This window comes from Alligator sinensis, unplaced genomic scaffold (genome assembly GCF_000455745.1).
Source record: "Alligator sinensis unplaced genomic scaffold, ASM45574v1 scaffold1274_1, whole genome shotgun sequence".
Lineage (NCBI taxonomy): Eukaryota > Metazoa > Chordata > Crocodylia > Alligatoridae > Alligator > Alligator sinensis.
The window spans coordinates 686,477-701,822 of record NW_005842570.1 but is presented as its reverse complement, the minus strand read 5'-3'; the positions used below and the strand labels follow the sequence as shown (position 1 = coordinate 701,822).

The 15,346-nt window shown below is 38.9% G+C and overlaps 1 protein-coding gene across 1 annotated transcript in view; it reads right to left on the bottom strand.

Moving 5' to 3' along the window:
• IPMK (inositol polyphosphate multikinase) overlaps window positions 1-15,346 on the bottom strand; it is a gene marked incomplete at its 5' end in the record, with an annotated part of 59,077 nt that overhangs the window by 43,421 nt on the left and 310 nt on the right. The window contains one exon of the mRNA XM_025214158.1: window positions 6,240-6,325. Coding sequence (XP_025069943.1) covers window positions 6,240-6,325 — 86 coding nt within the window. The remainder of the gene's footprint in view (window positions 1-6,239; window positions 6,326-15,346) is intronic.

The following is a 15,346-nucleotide window of genomic DNA, read 5'->3' as shown; positions in this document are numbered from 1 at the left end:
TTTCTATAACTAAAATTAATTTTGGCTCTATTAGCTACAGGGCCTATGCTACACTCAAAAATGGCGAATCAGAGGAAACGAAAAATTGATGCTGAATGACAAGTCTTCAAAAAGATAGTTGGACCATTGATTTTTTTGTTATTGAAGAAAACGGGAACACCCCATGTCTGATTTGCCGAGAAAGTAGCTGTCTGCAAGGAGTACAATGTGAAGTGACGTTATTCTACAAAACATGTAAAGAAATTTGACAGCCTGGTGGGTCAGATTAGAATTGATCGGGTGAACTCTCTAAAACTGAGTATGAACGGGCAACAGCCTTTTTTCAAAGCTGCAAGGCAGAATTCTGAGGCAGCAACCAAGATCAGTTTCTTGATATCCAAGGCAATAGCTAAGAGAGGGAAACCACTGTCTGATGGAGAATTTGTGAAAGATTGCTTGGGCATATTTACATCTGAGGTATTCCCTGATAAACAGCCAATGGTGGAAAGTATCAGCCTTTCACATCAGACAGTTGCTAGAAGAGTAAATGACATGGCATCAAACACTGAAGATTCACTGATGAAAAGTCTCAGTGCTTGGCTGATGAAAGCACAGATGAAAGTGATACAGCTCAACTGGCAATCTTTGTACAAGGAGTAACCAAACAATTCCATGTTGTTGAGGAACTGCTCGACTTATGTCCAATGAAAGGCAAAACAACAGGACAGGACATTTTCAATGAAGTGAAACGTGTCTTGTTGAAATTCAATCTTCCACAGGACAAACTCTGTGGTCTAACAACTGATGGAGCCCCCACGATGATAGGCAAGCACAATGGATTTGTCAGTTTACTGGTCAAGTCAGCGCCTCAGGATGTCATCACATATCACTGCATCATTCACCAGGAACAACTGTGTGCAAAGGCCCTGGAGATGAAACATGTGATGGAAAAGGTTGTTTCTACAGTCAATTTCATAAGGTCAAAGGGGCTTAATCATAGACAGTTCCAAGCATTTCTTGCCGAGATAGGATCGCACCATGATGACATTATTTACTTCTGCCAAGTTCATCGGCTCAGCAGGGCAGCCACGCTACCCAGATTCTGGTCACTGCTTGACAAAATTAAAACCTTCATGACAAACAAAAGGAAAAGATGCTAGCTTCATGGATGATGATGCATGGCTGAATGACTTGGCATTCCTAGTTGACATCACCAAGTATCTTGCAGATTTGAATATAAAACTACAAGGGAAGGATCAATTTGTCAACAGACTGTATGAACACATCCAATCCTTCAGTCATAAGCTGGAATTGTTTCAGAAACAGTTGAATAAAAAGAATGTCACCCATTTCACAATACTATTAACAAGATGTGCTGAGACTGCGAACCATGACAAGTATTCTGCACTGATCGGCCGTCTGCTGGATGAATTCAAACAAAGATTTGCGGATTTCAGGGAACACAGCAATGAGCTGAAGCTGTTTGCAGATCCATTTAGAACGGATGCCACCAATGCTCCTGACACGTTCCAAATGGAACTAACTGACATCCAAAAAACAGTGCCTTGAAGAGAGCTTTTGCAGAACATGACCTACTGACATGGTACTTTTTCCCAAATCTATTGAATCATGCACTTCGGTTCATTGCACTGTTTGGCAGCACATATTGCTGTGAACAGCTTCTCTCAAGAAAGAAGAAAATAAAAACAAAATCAAGATCACTTTTGACAGATGGACATTTATCTGGAATGCTCCGCATCACATCAAGTGTGCCAGCAGATATTGATAACTTGTGCAAGCAAAAACAATGCCAGGTATCACACTAAAGAAATCAGTGTTCATTGTAGTTTTCAGAAAGTTAATAAAGGTAGACTTGTACACATTGTTTTTACACTGTTTTTGTACACTTACAGCATGGATTGGAGCATGCTTGTTTTCTTGAGACTTGACAACAGTTGTATTGCCACCTGTCTCTTTTTTTGCCTGGATAGTTCCTGTTGTAACAGAATGTCCCAAATTATGAACCTCACTGGATAACTGTGCTGTATGCTTGTTTAAGACTGAACAATATGTTCAAGAATAGAGCATGAACGATCTGGGCTCCAACGTAAATTTGGAGCAGGTAAAAGTCTTTGTAAAAATACTGTCCAGTGTTTGGATTGTGTTTGCTTCTGTTTCTCTTTGTGCAGGATTGGGGGTTCAACTTGTTACTACTTGTTAAAGATGTGTTACTAACAAGTTATTAATTCAATAAAAGTAAATCTTCTTAAAGATTATTCTCAAAAATGCCCATATTTTGTTGCTTTGATTAGTTTTCACTCTGGCTGATATCTTTTCCACATTTGATCTGTCGACTTGCATTAATTATGCTTCTTTCATTCATTGAGAAGCGAGTAGAAGCGAAAGTGTTTATTTTAGTCAAGTGTTTGGTATTCTTTCATTCTTGCTTTTATATTGTTTTTATTTTGGATTTTAAGCCACATTTCCAGACCCATTCCATTGTCATTTCCTGCAACTTCATTGGTGTCAAAGGTCACGTGACATCGCTTCCTGATGTGATACCACTTCCTGTGAGGTCTTTGAATATGGCTCGCCGGCCCACTGGGTGATAAAAAGTTCATGATCCGGCCCCACATTCAAAAAGGTTGGACACCCCTGCTATATACCATGGGGTGAGGGGCATGTGGCAGGGGGGCCCACACCCACTCTAAAAAGCCACACATCTCCATGTCCACCCCCACGTCCTGCAGGCAGGAGCTCCCCTTCTCACTCACCAGCTACACCATGGGGAATTAAGTGATATTATGCAATTATGCGCAGTCATGCATTTTATGCGCAAAATTACATGGGTGCATAATTGCATAAATCTCCTGGGATGCACCTTTTTGCTTGAAGACTTAGAAACTAGGAGACATGCTTTTCCTTCTCAACTAGCACTTCTAGGGCTTCCCTTACCAAAACTGATCACAAATCTAGATAAGGACAGATTTTCCTGAATATCTGGCTACCCTTTCAAGTCTTAGTTAACCTTGGCTTCTGGCCACAACACTTACAAGCCTTGGAAACTGCTGTAAAACTAACACTCATGGTAACTTAGATAAACAGGACATGGCTATGTGACTTAGATAAACAGGATCTCTCTCTTTAATTTGTCATGACTTTTGTCCACAAGCTTCTTTGACATAGGTGTAAAAAACAAGCAGAGAAACAGATTGTAGGGTAGAAGTTAGACCCTACAAAGTTTCTCTTCAAAATAAAAATAAAGATTTTCTTTTTTATTCCCTGGATTAATGGAAAAAACACTATCTAAGAGGATAATTTTGGTCTTAAATAGTGATAGCACACTTTTATCAGTTCTTTCAACTCGTACATTAGAGTTCATACCTTGTTATCACATCATTCTCTAAAGGCCCTCTCTGTTCAGCCTCCAACTCTCACTGAGGAACTCTCACTGGATTATATCCTTCATAATCCTATCTAATGACATAACCATTGTGAAACCTCAAGAAGATATTGACATTTAAGTCTATGTTACTCCCACTTGAGCCATTTCTATTTCACTAATTTCTATTTTAGTAGTGTTATAACATCAACTATGAAGTTACACAAACATATAAATAGTGTTTTCAATTGCATCATTGTGTGCCCCATTTTGCAGCCATCTTTATTCAATACAATTACAAAATATAAAACATTTCTTTTTGAGACTTAATTAAAGATTCTTAGTTAACACACACAAAAACCTCAAGACTCAAGAGCAGTTGTTAGCAATCTACAGACTGGGTAGTAAACTTTTTAAGAAGTCTCTCCACCTTCCCGAGTTTCTGGATTCTGCCATTTGAAAACATGTGTAGAACACAAATATTTCACTACAAAAGCTTTCATCTTTCATAAAATCCATGTTACCTTCTATACAGCATGCCCAAGATTCTGATCCATGTGAAAACGACACTTCAATATAGTCTACTAGAAATATTTGATGCTACATAGTCACATAAAAGCCTATTTTGTACACATACATATATTACCATAAAGTTCTATAATATACTTTATGTGACAAGTAAATATTCAGCATAAATACTGTAGGTCTGAGTAATGAAGGTGGAATCTGACAGTTCAAATAACTTTTAAAATCTACAACAGGGTTGGGGGTAGCGTGCATACATATGCATGTGCACATCCACATTGGAAATAGAAAAAGATCCAGAGGGTTAAGAGATATGGAGGGTTATGCTACAGACAATAATAAATGATGCAGAAAAGGCCATTAAATTGCTATTTGTTTTTTATTTTCCCTAAATGTTCCCTCTCAATACAAGAATATGGGAACATGAAGTTTGACAAAATGAAAAGGAAATGCTATTCTTAAAAAAAAAAAAAACCACCAAAAAAAACCCCCCAAAAAACAAAAAAACAGAACACACACACACACACACACACAAAATGCACAGTAAAAGCCCTTAGAGCAACATGTCATAAGACAAGAGACAAAAAAAGCTAACTGGATTTTTAAAGGATGTTTATCAAAACAATGAGTAGCCATGGCCGTTCTTTTATTTTTCTTTTTAGGATTAAGGACATAGCAAGTCTCCTGCTTTGGGACAAAACCTACTAACTAACAAGGTTATTGTTATTCCATGCTCCAGGCTCTCTTTCATCTTCCACTGAAGCTTTTCAGTACTAAGCCCTATGAAACACAGGCCCCTAAGGTAGACAAACCACTGTCTAACTGCCATATACAGTTTTCTATGTTCCCAGATCCTAATTTACACTAATCTGTTAAAAGGCCTCGGACATCTTAAGGTTGATGGAATATGGGCCCCATAGGAAAAAACTCCACTAAACCAACCAGCCTGGACTGAACATAAACCACAAACAAAATTTAAGATGTTATCTGATTTATAAAAAAAGCAAACTCAAGAATGACAACAGGTTTGGACTATATACAAAGTGCATTAAACTCTGTCTTGAAAAATATAATAAAAAAGTTGTACAAGTATACAGAAATTGTGGGGAGAAAATACTGTAAAATTCTCAATAAACAGAGTTTCACATACACGAAGAAAGTGTTGTTGGCTTGCTTTTAATTAAAAGATCTAGTGGGAGGGGATTGGTAAGGATTGTTTTGAGGAGGAGGGGAAGAGTTATTTGTTTGTTTGGGGTTTTTTAAGCATAACGGAGAAGGAAGCAAAACTCTTTATAGTGAGCCACAACTGGCAGGATAGGCAATATGCATTTCTGCAATACTACATTCTATAAAAAAGGTAAGGGAGACTAGGAAGTAATAAGAAGTTGGCAGTACACATAGTGGCTTTGCAGTCAGAAAAGTCAATGCTTTCTTTATGCAAAAAAACATTATATATAGAATTGAATAAACCCTTACTATTGTTTATGGAGCAACAGAGCTCAGTCTTACTTATTAGAGAATAGATCAAGCATTCAAAGAACAGAAATTAACAGCAACAAGATCTAAACAACATAAAAGTCTTCTCACACAACATAGCCATTACAACAGGGGTTGTCAACCAGGGGTACTTAGAAAAGTCTTCAGGGGCACGTTTGGGGGGGGGGGGCGGAGATGAACCACACCCTGGAGTGCCATGGCAGCATCGCCCCAGTGTGTTCACCTACTTCACACCAGGTGCTGCCAGCCCCATGCACCTCCCCATCCCAGCTCACTCTCCCGATTGAGACCCTCGAGGAAGCCCAGTGGCCAATGGCAGCGGGGGCGGGGGGAAGTAAGTGCATTTCCATGCCTGCTTCCGGGGGGGTGGGAAAGCGAGGGAAATGCCGGCCCTCTGTGGCCTGCATAGGTGCTGCCCAGCCTAACAGTAAGGTAGCACGTGGTAGCTACCACCGCCACCACCCCACGCCACTTTCCCATAGCCGGTTGTACATGCGGCTCCACAGACTGCTGACACATGCAACCAGCCATAGGAAAAGTGGGGCACGGTGGCAATGAGCGTCGGTGGTAGCCGCAGAGTGCGAGCACCACCCCTATCTCTCCCCTGCGTCCAGCCGCCACCAGCAGGGTACACTTGTTAAAAAAAGGCTGAAAACCCCTGCATTACAACATCATTCAATCTTGACACTTAATAAGCGGAATTTGAAAATTAGCCCTAAGTGTGAATAAACTGTGCCCTGCTTGCCTGTTGTATCACTTAAACTTTCCTGTTAGTAAGGGCCAAGGAACCTTTTAAGTCAGAAATATAATTCAACTTTCATTAAGACCAACTACAACCATAAAGCAGGATTCTTACCTTGTTGTAAAACTCTTGTTCTCTGGGACCCCGAGGTGGTGGCTGCAATTGCTTCAAGACTGTGCCATCAGGATGCTGCAGAATACCTAGAAAACAAACAGGTTATTCTAAACTTAATTCTAAAAAAAGATACAACTCATGGTTTTTAAAGCTAGGAAGTATTATACTAGAGGTAGCCTAACTCCTCAATTCAATTTCTCCTGCAACTCTTTGTACAGAGGCATGGAAATAGACAAATACCACAGCAAACCCTCTACATCGGGGTGGGCAATTATTTCAGCAGCCACTTAACAAGTTCTGGCAAGTTGTCAAGAGTCACGCACACAAAATTTTATAAGATACCTTTTTAACCAATTTTAGTATATGATTTGTTTTTTTAATCTATAAATCAAGCATCTACTGTAACATTTTAATTTTATTTCAAAAAATATTTTTGTTCTATTTTTTTTAAGTACTGTATATACAGGCAATTGCATAATAGCTCAAAATAAAATCTTACTCTTGAATATTGTGTGAGGGGGATGGGAGGGGTACACATGTGTGTGGGAGGGGCTGTTTTCACACTAAGTCCCAAGACCCAGCCAGGGATGGGGAGGCACATCTGGTCCATAGCTGCCCCTGTAGCACTCTTCACGGGACTGAGCCCCATCGGCTCCCTCCTAGGGCAGCCTGTGCCTGCCAGTCCCGGAGCCAGCCAGTTCACACAGCTTCCCATCCACAGTTGGGAGATGGTGGAAGGCAACCTGGAACACCACGGGGGCAGCCACAGGCTGGATCCAGTCAGTTAGTGAGCCGGATTCAGCCCACAGGCCATATTTTGCCCACCCTTGCTTTAAGCAGATACTGGCAGGCATAAGCAGATTTCTCATAGAAAAATATATTAGGTTATACAAATTGCCTCAACTTTGCAGCAGTGGACATACCAGTTTTCCATCACTTCAAACACATGCTATTTCACATAACCATGAGAACAGTCATTGACAGTCCTTCAATACAAGGATGACTGTCTTCCAGTAAATAAAAGAGTCACTGGTGAATTCAGAGATGATCAAAGAGGCCAATCTGAGATCCATATGTTCAACTGCAGATAGAAAATAGTTCCAGAAGGAACAAGTGCATCCTGAAGATATCAGATCACATTTTTGTCTCTCTCATCTATCCACCTCCATGAGGTGAATTTCCGCGAAACGTGTGCTGCTTTGTTGTACATCATGATGCCACTGGGGAGAACAGAACAATAGGAAAAAGAACAGGCCAGAGAGATCCAGTCTGGTTTTTATGATTGGAGTATCAGAAAAGGGTGCCGTAAGGCTGTCATCTGTGTAGAGCAAAGATCACTAGCTGTTGGGCTCATGAGGAGGTGTTGAGTATTATATCCACATTTTTCATTTCCTTATTTCTGAAATTGTATTAAGCCTGCCTGTGGTTACAATTGCTACAAACATCATATGGCATATTAGCAGAATGGTTTCGTTTTTCTTTTTTTAAGTAGGGTTTAATGGAATGCCAAGAGCACTAGCCCTTTTGGAATTGAACAGGACAAGTTTTATTGTTTCTGCAGAGTTTACACCTCATCCTGTAGCATCTCTGGAGGGGAAATATGAAAACAATAGTAGTTACACACGTGGCATGTGCACTGACTCAGGCTCTTGATGGGTTTTGCTACTCAAATTTTCTCACTGTACTGAACGTTTCAAGGTCATGTTTGTTTCTCTCAGTTTATGCAGTTCTCTTAGAGGCATTCTGAAGATGCAATCAAATGGATATATTTTTTAAAAGGTCTAAAATGATAAACTAAAGCAAACACTCAGTCATCTATATATGATACCACCTTTCCAATGTATGGTGGGACCTTTGTTTTATGGAAAAAACAAGCATCAACTTTGTTTTAATTACAGTCTTCAAATTATTTTCCAGATGAAATCACTGATATCTGAATGATGCAACAGGCATAACATTGAGGATAAATCACTCTGAGGAGTTGTAAACTCTCTCCAATTTACCAATATCTTAAGTAAAAAACAAAATAAAACAAAGAAAATTAAATCCCAGCCCCCCTCCCGGCTCTCAATAGATCACACTTCAGAGACAACAGGTTGGTACATTATGTTGGAAAGAAACATCCATATATGTCATTATTTATCCTAGACCTCTCTAAAAATTTATAATGAAATATTTCCTCACACTATTTTCTCCCCCACCATTTCCGTAACAACTAACTTTTTTTTTATATTTTTGTCAAGGAGCATTAATGAACTGTGACTTGAAAAGTGCATTAAAGCACTAACTTAAAGCACTTTAAATCAACAAGTGATTACACAAACCAAAGTTGGGAGGGGGGTGGGGGGGGGGAGGGCCTTCTTTGTTTGAAGACGACTAAGAAATGGCTTTTTAAAAATGTCAATACCTGTAAGATACTACGACTTGCAAAAAGAATTGATCCATCTTAGTATTAACTTCTAGGTTTCAGCAACTCATGCATATTTGAAAACAAGGAAGAAGGGGTTTTGCATAGTTGCTATCATATAATATTCTATTGTAACACCGTTCATTTCTCACACAGCTACTCAGCAGCATTGCTGTCAGATAAGCCATTAAAGCTGATCTCAACAAACTGCTTGTGCAGGCACAGTTTTAAGACTTGCTTTGCAGTATAAAAATTCATGCACAACAATTTCAACTCAATCATTTTACATGTACTTAAATTATTTGGGCAAATAGTCAAAGATTGGAGAAAGGGAAGTTCAAGAAGACACTCTAAACACAACCTGAAATGGCTGGCTGTCATCCAAGGGCTAAGCCAACACTGCAGTATGCCTTTGAGGAAAATCCTATACCTTATGCTAAAGAGAAAAGAAACTGAGGAACATCATTCTAATTAAAAGGAAAAAAAATCTACTTCAGGTTAAGGAAGTTCTTACTAGAACTCATTCATGTCAAACTTTTCAAATGATAGATTCTTCTTCCATGCATAAAAAGGGGGAAGGAAAAAAATCAAAAGGAAAAGGGCAGCTAGAGTGTGACAACTATCAGAAGGGTCAACTGTTGTAGCAAAAAAATAAAATAAAAATTTTAAAAAAAATCTATTTATGAAATAAGTCCATTCGTGGACTTTTACAGCTTTGTAAAAGTAATGCAAGGTTGTGAGCCACTGTAAGCAATGCCAGGAAACTCAAGTCACAAGCAGGCAATTTCACTGCTATTAAAATAGGTAACATTCTAAGAAAATTATATTTAAATGCATTTCCTTGAATAGTCTTGAAAGCAAAATAAAAAAGGCACAGAAAAGGCAACTTTTTTAAATAAATATTTTTTTTAATTCTCTGTACGTTGTTTGTGCACTGAACCAACCACATATTTATGTTACCTATGCAAGGCTGTCAGTTATAAGTACCATAAAAGAGTTCAGGTGTCTTGCCAGTCACCTTCCACACCACTCAAACTGATGGTCAGATCTGAACAGTGTTTTCTAGAATCCTTATTTTTTGTCCATTGTTCTGATAATGACTTGACAACTTGTCTGTAGTAACAGACAAGATACAAAGGACAATTTAGGTAAACCATAAGTTTTATTAGCTGTTTAAAAATTAGAAAAAAAAATTCTAATGATGTGACATAACTAAGTCTGAAATCAAGTTACTTCAAAACATTCGTCACTACAGCCTGAATTACTAACAGTTCCCATCTAAACAAACTTTAAAGAACAAAAACACACATAAGTTAAACAAGTTTACATGGAGTCATTTCAATATCAGTGTTAAATAATTATTTAAAAGGTAACAGTGCCAAGGAAATGCTTCTCCAAGCAAAACCCATGCAATATTGTATTAACCAAGTAAAATCGAACTTGGAAGACGAAATCATCATTAGAGAGGCTTGTGCTGCACTTTGGATTATGACCACGATAAAATTTATTACTTGAAGTTTAGCGTAATCTGCTTTTGCTTAAAGTTTACTTGTCATTTAGATTAGTCACTCCTGACAATACAGGACTCATCTACGTATGAAGCCCTATGTACAAAAGGTAAAGGGCAGTCTAGAAATCAAAGTCCCATTTCTCTGACACCTTTTATAAGGACATGATTCCACACCCTCCGCTCCCACCATGAATAAATTAAAAAACAAACAAAACAAACAAACAAACAAACCACATCACTTGACAATCATACCAATATAGTTGGGGGGCGGGGGGTTACTTTCATACAGAATAAAGATCCACAACTTAATGTGTTTATAATCAAGTGGTAAAGCTATGCTGCTATCAAAATGCTGTGTTTTCTGTTGGCAAAATACAATGGGGCTCTCTCTCTGCACATGCACCTTCCCAGCATATCAGAACACCTAGGATAAGAAAGGTTTTTACATTACTACTGCATAAATATTTTGAACTTAAACACAGCAGAATTACAAACACATCTACTCTTAACACTTTCTGAACAGCTGCTTTAGAACCACCTCTACCCCTTCCCATTTCAAAAATCTCAATATGCTTTTACAAAGATAGGCCAACATTTCTCTCTCTTACAGATGAGAAGTAATCTGAATTTGACTGGCATTATGCAGAAGATCATATTACCTACATTTTTCAAAAATGCCTAAAGGAGCTTGATTTTTAAAAAGTATTTAGTCACTTGTGAAAATTTTACAATATTCCAAAATTGCTCCTTCCAGACTAAGGAGTATACAAATGTAACAGGATGGATGAAAGACTACTAGTTTTTGTGTTCTAAGGACAAAACCACTCATAACAATCATTTTATTTTCTGCACAAGAGAGAGGAGGAAGGGCCATTTTCAAACACTTCTTACAGGCCAGTTGTTTCCTCTTCAGGCACAAACTAGATACTGCAAAGATTACAAAAGAATTGTAGCTCAGCTAATTTAAATTAAACAAAGACAGATTCTTCTAAACACTCTAAAAGCTACAATGCTTACTCAGATTGCCCCAAAACAGTATTTCATGAGGGTACAGGGCCAGCTTGTATGTTCAAAGGACTCCAGTTATAGAACACCATTTGTAAGACACCCTCAAAAAGAAAGACACCACAGCTTTTCTAAATGCTGGTAGATTCTACTTTTTGGGGGCATGTGCATAGGAAATCAAATAGGGTGCCCATAAACATGGGGACACTGCTCTGACATGTTTTTGTTGTAGCACGTTGGAGCAGACTCAATTAATTGAGCAGACTCAATTAATTGAGTCTGCTGGAGCATGCTAATTATCACACTCCAGCAGGCCCCATGTCTCATGTATTCAATACCCCCACACTTCAAAATGGCAGCAGCGTGCTTTAACTAAAGTTGTCCAATGAGCTTTAGTTAAAGCGCTCCCATGGCCATTTTGACATACAGGATACTGAATACACAAGATGTGGCAAACACTTCAGTGGCTCCAAGAGTCGCTCTAATTAAAGCGTGTTGCCCCCACCCCCCGCTCCCCCCAGCACATGTAACGATGCTCATAATGACTCGGAGCTCACTCACTTGACATTTACCTCCACTGCAGTGTGGCATCCTTTCTTTCTTTGGCAAAGCAATACCGACAAGATAATCAACAAAAAGTTAAAGCTCCATAGACAGAGGCAAGCTTATTGCTTCGGATCAGAGGCAGCTACCACCTATTGAGGTGGAGTCCCTCCTCTTACCCTGGGTACACATACTAGAATCTGGGAGGGACTGACCCTTTCTTCCCTTCTCATCCACGACAAATCAGTACCGAGAGGGGGAGGGAGCTCTCTCATAGTAACATTTAAATCTGTTACAAGGAAATACAAGACTTAAGACAGATGCAGCCCCTCCACTGAGTGAAAGAACTGATAAGAAGTAGGCAAGGAGGTGACAGCAAGGAGAGAGAAGGAACCCAGCTGATGAAAGGCCGCACTGACAGTGCAGCCTATAGCTCAGGCTACATAACTAAAAGCATGAAATGTTCAAGTAAGCTTTATTCTGCTATACAATGTACAGAGGGACCCTGAGGTACAGAATGCCAAACAACAAAAAAACAACTGTTCATGTGCTAAGGGCTTCTAAAACACTAGTGGCTTAATGGAACAGGAAAAGGAAGATGAGCCTGAAATGGCTGAGAGAGACTATATATTATAGATGGTTGGGGGCTGGATAAAGGAAGAGAAAGAGAGACAGAGAGAGAGAGAGACAGAGAGACAGAGAGAGTGAGCTCTTCTTACATGCTTAAAATTGGTGTAGACATCGCATAATAAAACTGTCAAAATTTTGGCACACAGACCATGTCTGTGATCTCTCACCAACATTAGTAACCACATACTCCAAAAAAAATTAATTGCATGACCATAATCCCTATTTCACTCTGACAATGTTCCAGATGGGGAGCAGCACTTAGAAATCGTATACTGTCCTATACTTTCACCTATGCAGAGCATCTTAACTGCAAGCCCACGTCAGAACTACAAGCGGCTAGGCGCCTAACTTACTCCTACAAAACTCTATGCTAAAGAAGAGAGCAGGAAATCCATTAACTTTTGTTAACAAAAAAATAAAGCCAACAAAAAGTTCTCATGCCCTGCCACAGAGTTGAGTTCAACAAAACTTTTAACTATTTATTTACTGTTTTTCCTGAATTTGAGTGCATATCCAGAAACCCTTAACTGTGTTCCCCATCACTCCCAGAACAGGCTATAGCTAAAGGAAATTTTCCACAAGTATTCCAGCTGTATCCTTTGTTACGTGTTGTATCAGAGTGAAGGGATTTCTCAAGTACAACTCAAAAGAACTGCAATTTTGATCTGACTTAATCTGAGAGGGCTATGGCTGTGAAAGGGGTGGGGAGGGGGGCAGGGGGAAATAACCCCTATTACATATAAGCAAATGAAAAATGCCTGCATATCTCAAGAGATGCCGCAGACTTCACTGTAGCATGGCATTCCATAGATTATGTCAGTAAAGCAGCACAAGAGTTTTCATGCCATCTGGACCCTCAGCCGTTAGGTGGGAGATGAGTATGGCCTATGGATTTATTGATGTATAAGTGAAGGGGCCATGTTGGTCGACATGTATATAGCTAAGAGCAAAAGGTCTGTGCAATTTGTCACACTGTTTGGTACAGTTCAAAGGTGAAAATGGCAAGGCATGTGCACATCTGGACATGCCAGAGCATCACTTAAAGGTACAGATCAAGTTGAGCAGACACATACTTAATACTATAGTTTTTCCTGGTTTTCAAGAGTTTCAGTTGTGTTGACCCTAGCACTCTGGAAGAGCCAAAGATACTGCCAAGCAACCTTCATTTTTTTTTTTTTTTTTGTTGCCTACACAGAAAGACCAATTCCGACACACACAGCCTTTCATTTGATTAATCAAGAACTTCAATTTAACAGTTACACCCCGCAAACTAAATATTTCCAGATTACATAAAATGTGGTGCTACTCATCAACTATCATTCTTTACTTACTGGTAGAGGCCCAGAAGCAAGCACTATATGGCAATGCTGTAGGCAACTGGTGAGTTTTTTAGTCCCCCCATTTTTTCTTTAGCACTATACACATTTTACAAGTGTCCTAGTGTAATTTTTACAAGTGTACTAGTCCATTTGTTAATTACCCAGTAACATTCTAATGATGCCTGGTCTGGTCTTCACCATACAGACAGTTCTGAGTTTTCCTTTCAAGTAAGGATCCTTTTAGCCCCACAATAACAAACTAACAAAATACACAAGCCTTTGAAATAGCCAGTCTCTGCATTCCAACTTGCATTGTAAAAGAAGCCGTTTTGGGTGCTGGGACAGCTTTAGAATGTGGGCCAGTATGCTTTGTAAAAAAAAGCCAAAGAGTTCTTCTAACACTTTGAAGTTTGTTGCTTGCTGACCTATCAGTCTCTTCAGCCTGCCCTGGCTAAGGGAAGCCAACAAATGTTTCAAGCTAGTGCTCCAGATTCCACCAGCAAATTTGGCAAATACATTGTAATCCTTTGTGGTACATCAATAATTTTACCTCATTCCCTTACAATGGTAAAGGAAAGTGTTCTTTTGGCCTTTAAGTCCTAGATAATAGTGAATGATCCAGCAAAGGCTTTTCAATATACTTTTAACTAGAACAATTTCAAGATGAGCCACCAACATAACATAGTGTTTAAAAAGACTTGTACTAAAGACCGCTAGCAGAACCAAATTTTAAAAAGCAAATAAGCATGTGACAACCATAATGTCACCACCTTTTTTCCACCATAATGCACTCACTACCCAATAAGATTTGCCATCTCTTCCTACATTCATTACCAGATAAGATTTGCAAAATCCTCCTACCTATCATTCCAGGGTAAATCTTTGAAGAGATCAATCCCTCAACTTCATCTACAATGCAAAAACCACCCCCCAGAACCACACACAAAAAAGGTAGAAAATGGTCCTGAAGAACAAAGCAGTATTTTATAATCCAAAATTTTTTAAAGTAGAGCAGTAAGTGAATTTCTTGAGAAGCTTTTCCTTTTGAAAGGGAAAAAAAGCACACTTTCAGAAGGGTTGTTTAAAACTTAAAAAAAAAAAAAAAAAAGAACGGGACATAAGCATCTGACACAATGTCATGCTTACGCAATTTTTCTTTAGAAAACTGTGGTTGAGAAGTTACATGGAATGAGTATTAACATATCTGCTAGGCAATAAATTTTGTCACAGACATATTCTACTTCTAATGTTTATTCAAGATTGTTGTTTATCATGCATCTGTCATAAACAAAAGCTTTCTAATTCATGCTAGTAGTTGCCAGATCTGGCTATAAAGGACACTGGTTTTAAATGTTAGTATACTCCACCAAAAAAGAAAGCAACTAAATACACACTAACTGGAACCCTCTAACTGGGCAGGATACAAGATATATTTGGCCGTGTTCCAGAGAAGCTCATGGTAGAGAAACAGATGCAATTTAAATGAAATCTATGTTTTTAAGCTGACAGACAAAAAGTGACCAGCCTGAACTGCAATTTCCTTGAACAGGTTAATATCTAACTCAGAAGCCAGTCAATCACTATGTTTAATTTCTGGGTGAAGCAATCTTTTCCTAAAGAGAGACTTCAACACTTTAGCACCATGATATTGCACCTACTGCAAGAAACAAAAACGAGAAGAAAAGGACAAATC